General features: G+C 43.8%; 1 protein-coding gene and 1 long non-coding RNA gene across 15 annotated transcripts in view; one reads left to right on the forward strand and one right to left on the reverse strand.

Annotated features, from left to right (window-relative positions):
- The window catches only part of Ndrg3 (NDRG family member 3), a 63,335-nt gene that overhangs the window by 24,922 nt on the left and 19,725 nt on the right, over positions 1–18,688 (reverse strand). For 7 of the 14 annotated variants that reach the window (XR_015682783.1, NM_001013923.2, XM_087651104.1 and 4 more), the window contains 2 exon segments: positions 17,317–17,417; positions 5,682–5,717 (listed from right to left, as the gene is read on the reverse strand). Coding sequence is in view for 11 of the 14 variants with exons in the window: in NM_001013923.2 (NP_001013945.1) it covers positions 5,682–5,717; positions 17,317–17,373 (93 nt within the window). In the remaining 3 variants the exon portion in view is untranslated. 14 annotated transcript variants of the gene reach the window in all.
- On the forward strand, positions 7,803–11,646 carry LOC148006578 (uncharacterized). The gene is made up of 2 exons (XR_015684746.1): positions 7,803–9,492; positions 10,003–11,646. It is a non-coding gene; the product is annotated as an uncharacterized LOC148006578 (long non-coding RNA).

An 18,688-nucleotide genomic window follows, 5' to 3' on the forward strand; every position in this document is an offset into this window, starting at 1 on the left:
TGGGAGAGAGAAATAAGTCCTCTTACTCAGTTGCTACCACAGTTCAGAAGTGAGGTCCCTCAAATGTGTTACTGTGACTACCTATTAGTAGAACTTTCCTTCTGCATCACTCAAACCTTTAATAAAATCTGAGTTAAAAGGTCCACTTGGGTCTCAGATAAGCCACTGAATGAGACCCAAGAAAAGACTTGGATTACGATGTGGCCTTAACACGGAAGTCTCCCAATCTGTAGCCAGGTAGGCGACAGTAGTGTGTGTAAAGGGGACGGACAATGAGCTAAAAAAGGAAGACAAGGATAAAAATGGAGCTGTGGCTAGACATGGTGGCACATGTCTTTAATCCCAGGACTTGGGATGCAGGAGCAGGTGGGTCTCTGTGAGTTCAAGGCCAGCCTGATCTACAAACGAAGTCCAGGATAGCCTCTGTTACAAAGAAATCCTGTCCCAAAAAACATGAAGGAAAAAAATGAAGTTGTCAAAGATGGAGTTTTAAAAAACCCTTTAAAGTAGGCGGGGTCAGGGCACTGTGACTGCTTTGTCATCATTCACAATGTGTATAAAACTCAGTCAAAATTGGGCCCTTAAAATCTCATCCTTTCCAGGGAGAGCTCAGCCCCTGCCTCCCCACAATGGGCCTTCAAGTCCCATAACAACCAGAGCATCAAAGGGCCAAGAGTCTTACTTTGCTGTCCCACTTTGCTGTTGCTGTGTTGCTCTTGGAGTTCCTCTTCCTTCGGAAGGAATGAAGAACATCCATGGTCTGGGAGCAAAGGCATGAAGCGGCAGAAGGAAGGCACTAACCTCCATGGGGGTCTGAATATATGTCCGCTGCAAATCAGGGGGCGAGGTGCGGCGACAGCAGCTGGGGACTGAGTCACTGACTCCACCGCCTTCCTGCTCTGCTCAGCCCTCATCTGCCTGACTGGCTTTCTCCAGGGACTGTCACCCCAGCATTCTAGAATGTGGCCCACAATGGCAGCCTGTGCTCAGAGGGCAGAACTCGAAGCGGCCTCTCAGGGGCTCTGGTGTCCATCTCTGCGGTGGTGTACTTTAGGGACACATCCCGTTGCACTCCAGGCTTATGACACAACCTAAGCTCGTCCAGGTGGCCGACATCTCCATCTGTGACGACTGCCTCCCCCGTCACCCAGATGGCATCCTGACCAGAGAGCCTGGTAGAACCTGAGCCAGGTGGCACCAGTTTGATAACCAGCAACTTTGGACTTTCTCACGTCCTTTCCCTTTGGTTAAACATGCCGTCACAGTATCATTGGTCCTTTATCTCTGAGACCAGTTAAATCATGATCGCCTAATGCCTGACACTATTTCTTCTCCATTCTAGCAATTTTTTTGCTAATATGAAATGTTATTGCTTCTAATGATTAGGCTATCATATGAGTTTCCCAATGTTATATATGAATGTGTGTGTGTGTGTGTGTGTGTGTGTGTGTGTGTGTGTGTGTGTGTGTGTGCATGCGTGTCTCAGGTCCTTGCTAGGCAATTGTACTTCTGACCTACATTCTAAGTCCTAAATCACAGGGCTTGTTGATATAATGTTCCATCCAATACTACTGCACGAAGAGATAAGGTCTCCCCTCTAGCCTGTCACACCTTTCACTCTAGTTCTCACAACACTTTCAGGCATCCAGTTTTTGCTTTGCAGCCACCCACACCCTCCAGCCTTCCCATCAGCCACATTTTTCATCTGAGAATCTCTTTTGTAATATGTCAACCTAAAAGTCTTTTCCTCTTTCAGAACTAGCTGTAGTATCTTCTTTCCACAGCCTTAAATGACCATTAGGAGAAAGAAAGAACAAATCACCAACCCCACCCCACACCCTAGAATTCTCTCTTACCACACTGTGTCCCAGAAGTGAGCATGACTAGTATAGGACCATTTCTCTACCACTAAGGATCCTGCCCTAAACTTATCATGATATACAGTAGAGACCTTTTTTCAGCACTGTGGCTCTGAGCTGTAAGTCTGATAAGTTGGTAGCCATCACGCATGTGACCTGATATTGTCTATTGGAGGAATAAACCCTCTACTTATAGAATGTGCATATAGGCAGATGGCAATTTGTGACTTTGTTTTTGACTTTAGCTTTTTCTGCAAGGTCCTCCCACCCCCTAACCCCCCTTGCCACCAACTTAATTCTAGTTTGGTAGCAAGCCATTCATTTACCAATCATGTATAAGATTTATGCTGTAGTGATAATATCTGGTCCTCAACCGAGCAACTGCAATTAAACAGGCAACATGAAATTATTCAATCCTTGGCCAAGCCTGTATTATTCTACACCGTTCATTATCGGCTTCTTCTACAGAGATGATCTATTCTGCCAGATAAGAGCTTCTTACTATCCACTAATAATTACTGAGTGCTGAAAACTGAGTATTGAACCTGGGGTCTTATACACAAGCACACTACCACTAAGCTACATCCCTAGTTAGTTTTACTTTTAACACAGAGAACCCACATATCCAAAACTAGTGACAAACATGCAAATGTCACAAACACCTTCCATCATTCTATTTCTATCTGATCTAAACTAGAGTTGTATTTCACAAAGCCAGGAGATTTCACTTAAAGTTTCAACACTTTTGGGTAGGTTCTTTTTTTATGCAAGATGAATTATTTTTAGCAGCACTAGAAGGAAAGAAACCAAAGCCACTGTATATCTACATTGGTGAAAATAAAGTTTAATTGGATACACTCCAAAAGAGAGTATGTCATATAAAGGTTCCAAAAACAGGCACACCTTAGCACAATACTACGGGACTTCATTACAAAAAACAAGCAGGAATATAGTTTGGGCTGGGGATTGAGCCCAGGCTCACACATGCATGGCAAGGGCTCTACCACTGTATTACGTCGTAGCTTCGACTTAAAATAACAATGATAACAGTAGTAGTAGTAATTGTTATTACTGCTGTGGGATATGTGCGCAGCACAGTGCACATGTGGAAATCAAAGGACAAACGTTAAGGAGTCAAATCTCTCCTTCCGCCTTGCTGAAGTATAGTTTTTCTTGTTTTTGCCATAGTGTATACTCTAGGTTAACTAGACTGTGGGCTTCTAGGAGAGTCTCCTGTCTTTGCCTCCTATCTCACTGTAGGAGTGATGGGATTATAGATACATACATTGTACTAGGCTTTCTTTCTAAAACTTTTATTATATTTATTTATTTACGGTGTGGAACTGGACATGCCATAGACGTTAGAAGACACCCTGTGAGAGTTTGGTCTCTCCTGCTCTCCTGTGGGTTCTGGGAATCAAATTCCGGTTGTCAGCTTTGGCAGCAAGCACCTTTATCTGCTGAGCCATCTTGCTGACTGCATTCTCTCTCTCTCTCTCTCTCTCTCTCTCTCTCTCTCTCTCTCTCTCTCTCTCTCTCTCTTAATGAGTACACTGTAGCTGTCTTTAGACACACCAGAAGAGGGCATCGGATCCCATTACAGATGGTTGTGAGCCACCATGTGGTTGCTGGGAATTGAACTCTTAACTGCTGAGCCATCTCTTTAGCCCCTGCATGTGGCTTTTTAAAGGAAGTTTTCTGAGACTGAACTCAGGTTATCAGGCTTATGGAGTGAGCCTTTACCTACGGAAACATCTCACTGGTTCCTTGCTAGAGTATTACTGTGTGTGCCTTGCATCCGTGTATGTATACCACAGCATACATGTGAGGGTCAAAGGGCAGATTTATGGAGTTGGTCTTTCCCAGTACCTTATGCAAGCTCTAGGGGTTGAACTCAGGTCATAAGGCTTACATTGTAAGCTGCTTTATCCACTGGTCCATTCTACTGGCCCTTGCTAGACTATTTTTAGGCCTTAATATTATGTTTAATTTCACTTAACGCTATATTTATACTTAGATATGAAAAAAAAGAATACTTGCCTAGCATGAGCAAGACCCTGGACGCACATGTAAACAAGCAAGCACACACATGCGAGTGCATACACATGCGAGTACACAAGCACGCATGCATGCATGTGTGCACACGCATGCGCACGCACGCACGCGCACACACACACACACTCACACACAGAAAACAGATGGTTTACACTTGCTAACCTCCTGGCATCTGATGAAAGCAAGCTTGCATGCATACTATTTCTGATGTGCCTTACACTGAGTCCTCCTGTCACTCATCTCAATGATCTCCTTCCTGGTAAATTATGTCAAAAGCAATCAACTCCAACTGCTCCAACTAGGACCCAAACCATAGCTAATGTCAGAGCAAATTAAAAACAACTAAACTCAATCTTGACTGTCCCGTGTCACAGAGTATCACAAGTTCTAAAGACTTTTCAAATCTGAGTAAATGGCTGCCAAGCACACTGGGCTGGTTCTGTCATAAAGAACCAGCTGGACTCAAGGCACTCAGGCTGCTCTTCCTTGCACAGCCAGCCTCATCTGACCTGCCAAATAACCTCAGCTTTAAGGACAAGTGGATTCCTTAAGTGACACTTCTAGACTTATCCAGGAGGAAATAGTAACAGATTCAGGAGAAGCCTGTTTTTCTGTCCCAATCATTCTATGTCCTCACTCAGATATTAAGAACAACAAAAACCTATAATATTGCTTTGTTGCTTTAAAACATTCATTTCAAATTTCATATCCAATAGACACTCCATCACAGGGCAGCAATAACTGTGATAGAACTGGTTTGCCAATACAAATTTTATTTTAATTTCTCTATACAAGGATTGAATAGACTGGTTTTTGCTTTTGAGCTAATGCTATAAAGACTGTACCTAACAGGAAGTGCGTATTGGAAGCAATTCTTTCCTGATGGATATGCACGATGGCTGAACACTGGACACAGGGAGCACAGTTCGAACAGCTATCCTTTCCTGCCAGTACCCTTTAAGTCAGCTTCATGCTGTAGCTATGGCAGCAATCCCAGCCTGAGAGAGTCAGGCTGTGTGGGCTTGTAAGGTTTCCCAGATACCCGTGATTCCTTCCTTAGGTTTCTTTCAGACTGGTTAACAGATAAGCGGGTGGGTGGAGGAGGGCTGGCTCTTTCACTGATTTTCTAATTGGCAACAGTAGATTATGAAGAACAGTGCCATGTGGGAAAACACTGAGCCAGGAGAAAAATCTGCATTTCCAGACATAAAGCCAAGAAACATCTTCATTTTGTATTAGCAATAATTTGATCTTTGGTTTAGGAAACAATTTTGCTATTAAGATGTCTCTTCTGTCAACTGCCTGCCATCTGTTTTACCTGACAACCTTCCATTTACCACTTGTGACAAATGAGGTCTCTGATATCATCCAAGGAAAGGAGATCTCAATCACAAAGACACGGCTCAACTAAGTACCCTACAGTCGACAGACAGGTTCCTGAAGACACTCTTTGAATGTGAGAGCAAATCATTTTAAACACTCTTGACCTATGACTAAAAGAACACTAGTGAGTTCTCACCATTAGCTGTGATGAATGGACTTCTAGCTAGGGGCGGTGGCTCATGTCTATAAACCCAGAACTCAGGAGGCTGAAGCAGGAGCCACTGTCATGAGTTCAAGGTCAGCCTGGGCTACAGTCTCTGCTTGAACAAAACAAAATACAAACAACAGCAATACAAGCTCCACTTCTCTAAGACCATCAGCACAGGGAGGGACGCACTGTAGGGATCCTGTACAGAGCCTCTTTGGTGCTTGTACAGTCCTTACCTGACAGTCAAAGTCCTGGAAGTTTCGTGTGCCATTCTGTCAATAGAAGGCAGAAAACACAGTCAGTTTCCCCAAATGCGCAGTAAACTTAGTTCATAGTGAAAGTAGTGCACGAGTAGCCTCCTGGTTGTCACAAACTAAAATGATCCTCAGTGAAAGGTTTGGAGAGGGAATGGGTGTTTGATACGCTACTGCAGGCTATATTTTCAGAGGTGAGGTTAATGTGAAGATAGTCTCGTTACCCAGCAAATCCTGTTGTGTCATGCCTTCTGGGGAAGAAAGCAGTAACGTGTAGGCAGACAGGGAAACATGAACCTGAGGGTGCTCTAAAGCTCACCCTCAACACATGGGAGCAGCACCTGGAAAGGAGGAAACCTGGAAGAAATTGGAGGCCACCCTGAGACGGATGGAGGACAGAAAATGTTTCCAGATTTAGAAATTAAGGAAACAGTAAGAAGACAAAGCCAGGAAATGAAAACCTCAAATCTAACTTTTGTTGGATTTCTTAAGAAAAGCAGTGCTGGGGAGATGGCTCGCCAGTTAAGAGTGAGCACTGTGCCGGGCATAACTTTAGTCCCAGCACTCGAGGCAGAGGCAGGTGGATCTCTGAATTCGGGCCAGCCTGGTCTATAGAACAAGTTCCAGGACAGCCTGCAGAGGACATGAGTTCAGCTCTGGCACTCATGTGGAGCAGCTCACAACCATGTGTAACTCCTGTTCCAGGGAACCCAAAACCTCTGGCTCCTGCAGATAGGAGAGCTACAGGGAGATGCGGTGGAACCACCACCCCTGCATCTTTCAAGTCCTTGATGGCGGCAGGGATTTCTGCGATTCCTCCAGGAATGCGATGCCGTTTCTGATTCACTATTTTCTTTGGCAGACGCAACTCTAAAGGCTTCCATTTAGCCTTTCCAATCATAATACCCTCGCTCCACAGGTCAGGGAACCAATGTGAGAATTCTGCCAACTTCTAAGTATGTCTATTTCTTTATACATTCTGGAACTGGGGAAATGGCCACAGGATGTGTTTGGGGACCTACTGTGAATCGGACATTAGTCAAAACTCCATTAATCACCTTTCCTCCATAAGCCCCTACTTTAATTGGAGGGCCACAGTGTATCTTAGGGTCTCCTGGGATCAGCGTCAATTCAGAACCAGTATCCTACAGACCCCGGAAAGTCTGACTGTTTCCTTTCCCCCAGTGTACAGTTACCCTTGTAAAAGCCTGTAGGTCCCTCTGGGGAAGAACTGGAGAAAGGCTAACAGCATAACTTTTAGGTGTCTTATCAAGATCCTTCCTCAGGGGAACCTGGCTACCCCTCATTCAAGGGGTTCTGGGTCTGCAAACTGGCTCAAGTCTGGAAACTGATTCACTGGCTGAGACACCCCCACACATGTGGACATATCCACACACACACGTATATTAATAAAAATCACAAATCCTTTTTTAAAAAAAAGGAAAAGGAAAAGCAATGCTGTGGGCTAAAGAGATGCTTGAGCAGTTTCTGTGCTACCTTGCAGAGGACCCAGGTTATGTGGTTCCAACCACCTGTTCGTCCAGTCCTCCAAGGGATCTGATGCCTTCTTCTTCTTCTTCTTCTTTTTTCTCCGGAGCTGGGGACCGAACCCAGGGCCCTGCGCTTTCTAGGTAAGCACTCTAGCACTGAGCTAAATCCTCAACCCCAATCTGATGCCTCCTTCTGGCCTCTGTGGGCTTTGCACACATACAGACAGGCTCACACAGATAGACATAAATAAAAATCAATGACTTTTTTTTCCCCTAAAAACCAATGTTTCTGAAGGAAACGAAAACTGAATGGAGTTCTTAATTATATTAATTATATCCTACAAAATAGTCAGTAAGAAAAAGGAGGGAAAGTCACCGCATCATTTAAGAAGTACACCATATCTAAAAGCTCCAAACGACATTTACCAGGCTTCTAAATGGGGATTTTATGGTGGTGATTCTCGAGGGAATCAGTGGGGTGATGCAGAGGCATCCCTGCAGTGTTTAAGGTGCCAGAGCCGAAGGAGTACAGTGTAAGAATACAGAAAGGGGGACAGGTACTATATTAGAAATAAAAAGAGAGAGAGAGAAAAACCCTTCTGACTTGATTTTTTTTTTCTTTTTTTTTCCGGAGCTGGGGACCGAACCCAGGGCCTTGCACTTGCTAGGCAAGCGCTCTACCACTGAGCTAAATCCCCAACCCTTGATTTTTTTTTTTAATGAAGTATAAGCCACTCCCTGAAAAACTCTTATAGTTGCTAATAAGCCCCTTCTCAACACTGTCCCTCTAGATATGGTTGTTCACGCTGGTCTTAGAAATAGTTCTTCCGTGCACTAGAGGTCTATATCTGCAGTAGAGCCTTAACATGTTCAAGGCCCTGGGTTCGACTCCCAACATTAAGAAAAGAAAAAAAAATGCCATTCTTCCTGATCCACCACTTACCCAGCTGTCAAGACAAAACAGAGGCTGAGGCAGAGCCCTATGAATACATACACCAAAAGAAACAAACTGTCCTGTTCAGGAGAGGAGCTAGGAAAAGCAACTGGAATGATCTGGAGCAATATAGTAACCATTAGTTACATGAACAATCCAAGCTGTGCTTGCCTGTAATTGCTTTTACATTGCTTTTATTTTGTTTGGTGAGATGGGTTCTTACTATGTAGCCTTGAAGTCATAATCCTCTTAGCTCCTGAGTGCTGAGATTAAAGGTGTATGCAGTACACCTTGATATTAGGTTTAAAATTATTACAGAAACTTGTATATGACATTGATGACCTTCAGAAGGAATAAAGTCTAGATAAGCAGCCTTGGGTTTTCTATGAAGTACCCAGTAAAGTCACAACAGGTCGACCGCTGGGAAACTGCAGATGCTAACAATGACAAAAGGACAGGGAAGGCTGGTCTGAGCACCATTCTTGACTCAAAGCTGAATACAGAATTTTAAAGTCTTAAACAGTTACAGCACATGAAGACAGCTATGACAGCCACACAGATTTAGGATAGCGCAATCTAGGGAATGCACTATAACCAAAAAGTATCAGAGTGTTGAAAGCCTCCTATCAGTCAGTCCTAAGGAATATAGGTAAGAACGTCTTTGGAGAGGCCATTGTACTTAATTTCCAGTAAGACTATGAAAGATCAAAGGAGAGGTGCTTGCATAGACTAAATGGATGGTTTCAGTATGATATAAACCAGCAGGGAAGTTCCTAGTCCTAGCCCTTAGCGGAGGTAGGATTGCTGAGAGTTCAAGGCCAGTCTGGGTGGTGTATGAGTCCTAGCTCAGCCTGGCTAGATTATGAAGCCTTGTCTCAAAAAACAAAACAAGGATCAAAGGAAAATGCTAAACGTTAACTACCATCTGTCTGTATAGAGATTATGAGAGATCAGGATTCCCTTAATGCTTTTCTACAAGAAGGATGTGTTTCCCTTTTAAAATTGACCAAACAAAATGGATTTATACAAAAAAGCACAGACTTAAGATAGGCCATATCAGTGTTCCTGGAGGTTCCTTTAGGGACTATTTGGAAAGACTATTTATTTAGGAACTATTTGAAAGCCACTCTAGCCTGACTGGGCTCTTCAGGAGCAGCTGTCCCTGGTGCACATATTCAGCTTCCTTGTGATCATGTGATAGCACACACAAGGCTTTGTGTGAGGTATGAGCCTCTGAGAAGAGCACAAGAGAAATGCCAAAAGAAGAAATAGGCAATTCTTTCCAGAAATGCCAGCTATCTTGTTTGTTGAGGTGTTATGGGAAAAGGGTATTAATAATCACTTTTTCTTCTATTTAATGTGTGTGTGTGTGTGTGTGTGTGTGTGTGTGTGTATGTGTGTGTGTGTGAGAGAGAGAGAGAGAGGTTTGTGTGGCTCAATATAAAAATGTTTACATAGCATATTCAAAGCCCTGTGTTCTAACTTCAGCACCATAAATAAAATTAAACAAGCAAAGAAAAAGATAACTTCAAAACAAGTAATTCCCTTGAGGGAGTAAGAAAAAGTAACTAAGAACTAGTCAAAGAAGGACAAGAAGTATGAATTACAAATAAATAAAAAATTGGAAGGGGAAAACAATACTTACTAGATTGTATTCTCACAATACAATCAAGAAATGTAAAAGGTGGGTACATAGAACCGGCTCAGCATTTCTGCAACTAAGGACCTGAGTTTGGATCTCAGCATCCACATGGTGGCTCACTGCCATCTATAACTCCAGTTCCAGGAAACCAAGGACGTGCAGGAACCAAAGACGTGCGTGTGTATGTACACACACACACACACACACACACACACACACACACAGAGGCAAAACAAGTGTGTTTCTGAGATGCAGAAGGCAATGGCAGATGTGAAGAAAGATGAGATAATAAGACCTTAAAAGTAACACCCAGAGAGGACCTGGGGAGTCTGCCACTTACGTGAGTTTGCAGCTGAGAGGGTGGTCTACGTCTGACTCATCATCTATTTTTGGTCCTGACACTCAACAAGTTTAAAACTGTCATCTTGAAGAGGTTCTGAATGTCTTAAAAGACACAGGATTTGAGGCAGACATGAAGACCAAAGAGGGAAGCAGCTAAAGAGGAGACAGCAAGTGGTTATAGCAATACAAGTTTTAAGAACAAATTGCTCTCAAAAACAAGACACAGTCTTTGCTGTGCTGAATGTGGCGGCACGCCTGCAGTCTGACCTTCTGAGTCCCCGAGGCAGGACAACTACAAGTCCCAGTCTCCAGGCCGGCCTACTCAACTCAGCGAGATTCTTTCCCAAAGGGGAGGGAGCACGGCTGGAGCTGTAGCTCCTCCATACCAAGCTTGGGTAGCCAAAAACCCTAGGTTCCATTCTTAGCACTGGGGCAAAGAACAAAACAATAAGGAACCTTCCAGAGAAAAGAAGAACATGGTATCTCTCTTGAAAAAAGAATTCCTGGGCTGGAGAGATGGCTGAGTGGTTAAGAGCACTCACTTCCAGAGGTTCTAAGTTCAATTCTCAGAAACCACATGGTGGCTCACAACTATCTGTAACTCCTATTCCAGGGGATCTGACTCCCTCACATATGTAGGCAAAACACCAATGTACATAAAATAAAAATAGATAAATGTTTTAAATTCCTTGGGCTCTCGGATAGGTTGTGACTGTGGTCTGGGCTCTCCTTACCATCTCCTGTTTCTTGAGAGTGGTTGACAGCCACTCAGTCTGTTGTGGTGGCATTAATGCTTGCTTGAACACACTCCCCGCCCAGTGTCACTTAGGTAATTTCTGACAACAGGTGTAACAGTTGCTCTTGGAACACTAAGAGCACCCACCCTCTAGTTCATAACAGAATAGCACCCCAGAATAGTCTCCCATGAAAGTCTTAACACATGTGAGTCTAACTGCAGACACTAGGGGGAAGTGCTAGAGAATGAACGCAGGGCCTCGCACTCAGGAGATGAAGGATCTACCGGCAAGCTATGCCCCACGCTCTTCTTTTAGCCATAGTTGTTTGTTTGTTTGTTTTTTCCTTCAAAGCACACTCCATCTCCTCATTCCGAGAAACTCAAACTACGTAGTGATCAAGTTCTCACTGGCCACGGCCAAGAGTTAGAGTAGAAGGGGCATTCCTAAACCCTCCTCCAGTTTACTTTACTCTGTCTCATTTCCCTGAGGCAGGATCCATGCCCTCATTTTTCTTGGAATTTTTTTTAATAATCTCATATTCCAAGAAAGTAACACTATCCATATGGAGTGTGGATCACACAAAGTAAACATTTCGGGCTCACCTGGGAATGCTAGGGGCTCAGGAACTAACTGCCCTATGACGCTCACTGCACCTTCTTTTTCAGCCCCTTCCTGACATTCTAGCTAGCCAGCCTTTAACCAGACCCTCTGGAAACCTTTATTAAAATTTGAAAATGGGGGTTGGGAATTTAGCTCAGTGGTAGAGCGCTTGCCTAACAAGCGCAAGGCCCTGGGTTCGGTCCCCAGCTCCGAAAAAAAAAAAAGAAAAAAGAAAAAAGAGAAAAAAAAATTGAAAATGTTACTATTGCACGTATGCATATGATTGGAAGAGGAGGGATGTGTGGAGCACTGCACGCCTGTGGAGGTCAGAGAGCAGAGTGCAGTTGGTTCTCTTCTTCCATCACCGAAGTTTGGGATCAGCCTCAATCATCAGGCTTGTACAACATGTGCTGTTAAGGGCTGAGCCATCTCATGTCCTTCCACCCCTGTGTCCCACCCTGTGCACACCTTTTCAAAAAGTAACCCTGGTACATAAACTTCTGTGTCTCTTCTCCTGGAGCTTACAAATACAATGCTCCCAGGGGCTGGAGAGATGGCTCAGCGGTTAACAGTGTTTGCTGCTGCTTTTCCAGAAGTCCCAGGTCCACTTCCTAACACCCACATGACATTTCACAAGCATCTCTAACTACGGTTCAAGGAGGATCCAATGCTGTCTTCTAGTCTCTGTGGATATGAGACATACACGTGGTGCATAGACATTCATGCAAACAAAACAACCTTATTAATTAAAAAATATTTTTAAGTTGACCCCAGAGTTCTTCCTCTTACAATTCTTTTTTTTTTTTTTTTATTATTAACTTGAGTATTTCTTATATACATTTCGAGTGTTATTCCCTTTCCCAGTTTCCGGGCAAACATCCCCCTCCCCCCTCCCCTTTCTTATTGGTGTTCCCCTCCCCACCCTCCCCCCATTGTCCCCCTCCCCCCAACAGTCTAGTTCACTGGGGGTTCAGTCTTAGCAGGACCCAGGGCTTCCCCTTCCACTGGTGCTCTTACTAGGATATTTATTGCTACCTATGAGGTCCTCTTACAATTCTTATACACACCCCTTTCCCTGTGCTTATATGCCTAGTCTTTAGTAAACAAACAAACAAACAAACAAACCTTAAACCACAGTATGGGCTATTTCACAATTTATTATAATAATCAAAACAAAGCAAATGGCTTGCTTCTATTCATCCCCTTGGGTATCTATTCCCCTTTCTGATACATCTTCAACTCTTCGGAAGACAGCTGTGGCTTCCTATGTGTTTTTTCATACCTGGCTTTTGGCTTTCACTAAGCTCTGTGGTATCAAAAGCCAAAGCAGGCAGACAGGGAGAGAGAAGCGTGGTGGGCTCTCCTACTCGGTTGAGATCTGCTGGGTGAGGTGGCTGGACAGCTAACAAGCAGATGGTGAGGAGAGCACTAGATCCCTAAATCAAGGTCAAAGTTAAAGGTTAAACGTGTGGGCTGGACAGGTAGCTCAGAAGTTTAAGAACAGTGGCTGCTCCTCCAGAGGACCAGGGTTCAATTCCCAGCACTTACATGGAAGCTCACAACTTTCAGTAACTCCAGTTCCTGAGGATGTGACAGCTTCACACAGACATGCATGCAGACAAACACTGATGCACACAGGTAATTTGTTTAAAGTTAAAGGTGCTAGTCTGGGTTCTAACACTTTAATAGACCACAGTGGCTTTGGACCAGGTCTGAGCCTCATCTGTAAAACAGTTGAGCATTTGACAAGAGGCTAGAAGAATAATATAATATTTGCTTTGTTTTTTTTTGTTGTATTTTGTTTTTTGATGAGATGGGATCTCTCTACATAGCCCTGGCTATCCTGGAACTAGCTCTGTAGACCAGGCTGGCCTTGAACTCACAGAGATCCACCTGCCTCTGCCTCCTGTGATTTGGGATTAAAAGTGGAGAATAATATAATATTTCTAAAAATACTCTGAAAATGGCTAAAAACTTTTTTTGAGACAGTCTTATTATGTAGCCCTGGCTAGCCTGGAACTCATTAAGCAGCCCAGACTAGCCTCAGACTCTTGACGACCTTCTTGCCTCTGCCCTCAAAGCGCTAGGATTTCAGGGGTAGGGCTGGGTTTTCTTTTTCTTTTGAAACAGGGTCTTGCTATGTAATCTAGGACTTGGTCCCTCTTATTTCCACTTTCTAAATATCATTATTATAGTTCTGTACTATCACACTTATAATGCTATTTGAGGGGAAAAAACACACTCATATCTATACATTCTGCATTGGTGGTTACTTTTTTTCATTACTGGAGCCAAAATAAACATGGCAAATTCACCCACTTCTTGACAATTCTGAACTATAGACAAAATTACAGTCATACTAAAATAAAATGGGAAGACGACCAACAAGTTCTAAGACAAGTTAACATGCGCTTCTCTTAAAATATATGGAAAATGCTTCCTTATGGTCACCCCAGGACACGTTTCCTTGTAACAGGGTCTGTCTACATTCCCTTTAGCTCCCTGAAGCCTGAAAGGGTCTAGCAATGTCTTAAGCTAAGAGTGAAAGATGGGGTAAAATAATATACATTTCTAGGCTGCTCTTTAAAGAGACAACAAAGGTCACACTGGCAAAGTCTACATGGTCACAAAGGTGGGCAGAACACTTCAGAATAGGAAAGACGTGGGCTTCACACCCGGCTCTAGCACTCACTGACTAGGCCAGCCAGCCTATCAATCAGACACTGTTTTCTGTTCAGTGAAGGTCACAGTTCTTTAAAGAGAAACCTGAGCATTAAGAGAGAATGCATGTAAAGCATCTGGCACACAAAAGTACCTAGTGAATGAATAACAACAGGATAGCCTATACCCCACAAAGAAGAAAGGGGGAGGGAGGGGAGGGGGAAAGGGGAGGGAGGAGAAAGGGGAGGAAGGGGGAAGGAGGGGGAGGAGCAGGGGAGGAGGGGGAAGGAACAGGAGGGAGGGGGAGGAGGCCAAAACAACAACAAAGCTTCTTAAGGCATCTACTCATTCAAATCCAGAGGCTTTTCTCTTAATACCAGTGAGCGTCATTCATGGACTTTGCACCTCAGATAACATTTAGCAATATCTAGAGACCTTTTTAGTTGTCACCATTGGGCGGTGGGAGGAGGGAGAACAGTGTCCTAAACGATATCCAGTCTAAAATATCAGTGCCAATATGAAGAAAGCCCGCATTACCCGGAACTCAATCTTGTGAGCCACTTCCTTTCTTAGCTTTAGTTCACTCAGCAATATGGAAATGTCCTCATCTGTGCTCTCTACCTCACCACGGAGACGGAGAGGCATCTTCCTCATCATCTTCTTTTACAACATGTACAAAAGCACTGAGCAGAGCCGGCAGTTTTCAAACACCAGGGAATCCCTGCAGTCGGAAAGGTGGAGGGCTAAGGAGTCAGAATTCCTTGGGAACACCATTGTTCAAAGGGACTCTTGTCCACTCGGTCAGAACTCGGGGCTTTCATGAACAGTAGCTGGGACAGGAGCAGTCTCAGGGAGAAAGAAGTGAGTGGAATGTGGAAAGTGGACGGGAGGGAACAGAACAGCACATCGAAGAGAAACTGACAGTGAGGCTTTGCTTGGTGTCAGTCTGTTTGGGCCACAATGAAATACCATGGAGGGGAAGGAAGACTTACAACAACAGAAAGTTAATTCCTCACAGTTAGTTTAAGACAGAAGTTTCAGTTTCTGATGAGGACTCCCTTCCTTCTTTACAAATGACTGTCTTCTCACTGTGTCCTCATATGGTAACAAGGAGAGACCACACGTCGTCAGATTAGGCTGTATCTTTCTGATCTCACTGAACTTTAATCACTTCTAGAAAGGTCTGTCTTAGTTTTGTACTGTTGCTATAATAAAAAAAAAAAAAACTTGACAAAAGCAACTTGGGAGAGGAAGGTTTTATTTTAGCTCACCAACCAGGTTATAATCCACAGCAGCTGGGCAGTCAAGGTGGCAGGAACTGGAAGCAGCCAGTCACAGCCACAGTCCAGAGCAGACAGAGAGTGAGTACACACATGCCGGCCAGTGCTCAGCTCACTTCCTCCCTTTTTATACAGTACAGGACCCAACCCCAGAAAATGGTGTTGCCTACTGCTAGGCTGCCTTCCCACATCACTTAGTAATACTCAGGACAACCCCTCAGCCATGCCCATGGACCATCCTAATCCAGATAACCAATCCCAAAAGACAGCCTTCCAGGTGACAATTAAAACTGACCATCACAGGCTTTCTGTCTACAGTCACATGTGGTGGGGGCTGAAGTCTCAGTGTGTAAATTGGGGGCTAGAATTCACTCTAACATTCAAGCGAATATTAAAGCAATGCCCTTATTTGTAAGTAGCTTAGTGGCCAAGCACTTGACAACCATGATTCCTTGGTTTAATCCTCAGTACAAACAAAACAACGACACCATATCCCAGACCAGTGCAGTAAGGTATCACTAGGGATGACTTGGCATTAGTGATTCTTACATCTCCACAGGGAGTTCCAACCAGCAGCCAAACCTGAGATGTGCTGACCGCACCTTCCGACTGGTCTGGAGTGGGATCTGGGTCTGCATTTTTGAACACTCCCTTATCTGATTCTGACGATTAACAAGACCGAGGACAGGTAACTTCCTCGCTGAAGCTAAACAGTCTGCTTTGAACTGCCCCGAGAATATTCATTTCTGTGGCCGGACCTGAGCTTTATGGCCACAGATTTTAGTGCCTTCCTTTTCTTCATCCTTTGAGGTAGAGTCCTTCATATACACAGAAAAATGGTATTCAATGGATAGAGATTTCTGGAAACCTTGTGGGGGCAGTCAGCAGAAGTCAAGAAGGTGTTTAACAAGTACAGACTGCTAACCAAGAGGACGTAAAGGCTTGTGAAAGTCAAAGGAAGGGGCGACAGAAGAAAAGGTCACACGGATGAGTCTGGGGCTGTCAGGACGCAATATGACTCAGTAAAAATATAAATCAGCAGAGTAAGATGCTGTAAAGGGCCTTGCTTCAGACAAAGAAAGAAATTAGCATTAACATCTTGTGGTGCTCTCACCCCTTCTCACCCACCAGTCTATCCACGTGCTCTCCATTTTCTCTAAGGGTGCTGTAGACTTGCACCAGCTATAAAGTATTGGGCAATAAGCCAAAAGAACAGAGTAGGAAAGAGTGTCTGGTGTGTACACCTAACAGGAAGGGGTGAGAAAGATCCGCTGAGTTCTAGTGGCTTTCAAGTATGCCACTCATCAGGCAATTCTCTAACACCAAGATAAATAATGAGGGATATTCTGCTGGGTGTGGTAGTGCACACCTTTAATCCCAGCTCGAAGGAGGCAGAGACAGGTGGATTTCTTGAGTTTGAGGCCAGTCTACAAAGTGAGTTCCAGCAAGGGCTACACAGAAAAACCCTGTCTCATAAAAAATTAACACCCTTACCACCCAAAAATAAGGTGAACCACTGACATCTGTCTCTGATAAACATGGTCACATTGTAGACTCGGCGAACTTTTGAGAGAGCACTGGAGTCTGTATATATATCAGTAGCCATGCGTGTTAAGATCTCCTTATAGAAACTAAAAGTCAAATATTTGGATCCTAAATCAAATACCACCTTCACACTTTCTATTTAAGTTGGTTGTATATTTTTCCCCTTCTATAAAATAGAAAAACTTCAAAATATGACTGAATTTCCCTATGGAAAAGAAAGGGCAGGGGAGACATCAAAGAGTAGGTTAGAAAATAAGTTTTTAAAAGTATTTAAAAGTATCAATAAAAGTCAAGCTAAGTATTTTACTTAGTATTCTCATATATAAAAATTAACAGCAAAAGAAAACCGTCCATACATGTTTTAGCTAAAACAAACCGGTCTTTACCTTATCATTCAGGAGTGGTTTGATCTCTGTGAGCTGAACATCCTGAAGTTCATCCATGAGGTCGGCTCAGAGTAGTCAGGTCTCAAAAGTAAACCGGTTCTCTGAAACAGAAGAGAAGGAAGACATGCTTGAGCTGGTGTAGGAGGCACAGCATCATTCATTCAGATGCTGGACTTTGCTCTGCGTACACCATGAACTGCACAGCAGGGTACAGCAGACACACGGTGCAGGCAGACAGACTCTCAGACGGCCTGTTACTGTTCCCCTCTGGTATTCATACCTTTTCATAGCTTTGCACCCAACACTCGTGGGGTAGGATCTGTGTCTTGCTTTTGACTAACAGAATGAGGGAAATAGATACAATGTACATGAGTACGTTCATGTGGTTACATTACAAAATACTTAAGCATCTGTCTTGCTGAAAGACATTCTGCCCCACCAGTTGTATTGAGCTGGCTGGCATGCTGTAAGAGAGCCATGTGGCAGGGAACAAAGAGCAGCATCCCTTAAGACAGCAAAGGGACGGGAAAGACAGAAAGAAACTGAGACCCTCGGTACAAAAATCTCTATAAGAAACAGAACACTGCCAACAGCTACATGACACTGGAAACAGTTTCCTCTCAGTGGAGACTCACCTGAGAGGTAACCGTGACACCTTGTTTGAAGCCTTAGCAAGGACCCATGACACCTTGAGATAATAAAGGTGTGTTGTTTTAGGTTACTACATCTGTAGTGATATTTTAAACAAAGAAACAACAAATACAATAGCCATTGTAGTCTGCAGTGTATATCTTGGTTCCTTTTTTTTTTTTCTTTTTTTTTTTTTGGTTCTTTTTTTTCGGAGCTGGGGACCGAACCCAGGGCCTTGCGCTTCCTAGGCAAGCGCTCTACCACTGAGCTAAATCCCCAACCCCTATATCTTGGTTCCTAAAGATGGGCAAGAGAACACTATTCTCAGAACTATGCTTCTGGAAGCAACAATGTGGAGAGAGGATTAAGGAAGGTAACCACTGAAAGTCAATGATATAAAACAGGACCCTAGAGTAGCAATGGTAAGGGCAGTGAAAATGGACCAACAGTTCTACTGAGGAATCTCAGTGTGGGAAGGAGAAAGGTGGCTGACCTGAGATGGTCTCTAGGAGTCCCATTATCCTTGATACTTTTTTTTTTCCAGAGCTGAGGACTGAACCCAGGGCCTTGCGCTTGCTAGGCAAGCGCTCCACCACTGAGCTAAATCCCCAACTCCTATCCTTGATACTTGATGTTCACACTCACATATGATCACCCACCTGAACAAATCAGGAATGACTTACATTACTAATAAAACTGTAGAGAAGTGATAAAATGTGACATTTTAGAGTTCCATTACATG

Source organism: Rattus norvegicus, chromosome 3 (assembly GCF_021556685.1).
Source record: "Rattus norvegicus strain SHRSP/BbbUtx chromosome 3, alternate assembly SHRSP_T2T, whole genome shotgun sequence".
Lineage (NCBI taxonomy): Eukaryota > Metazoa > Chordata > Mammalia > Rodentia > Muridae > Rattus > Rattus norvegicus.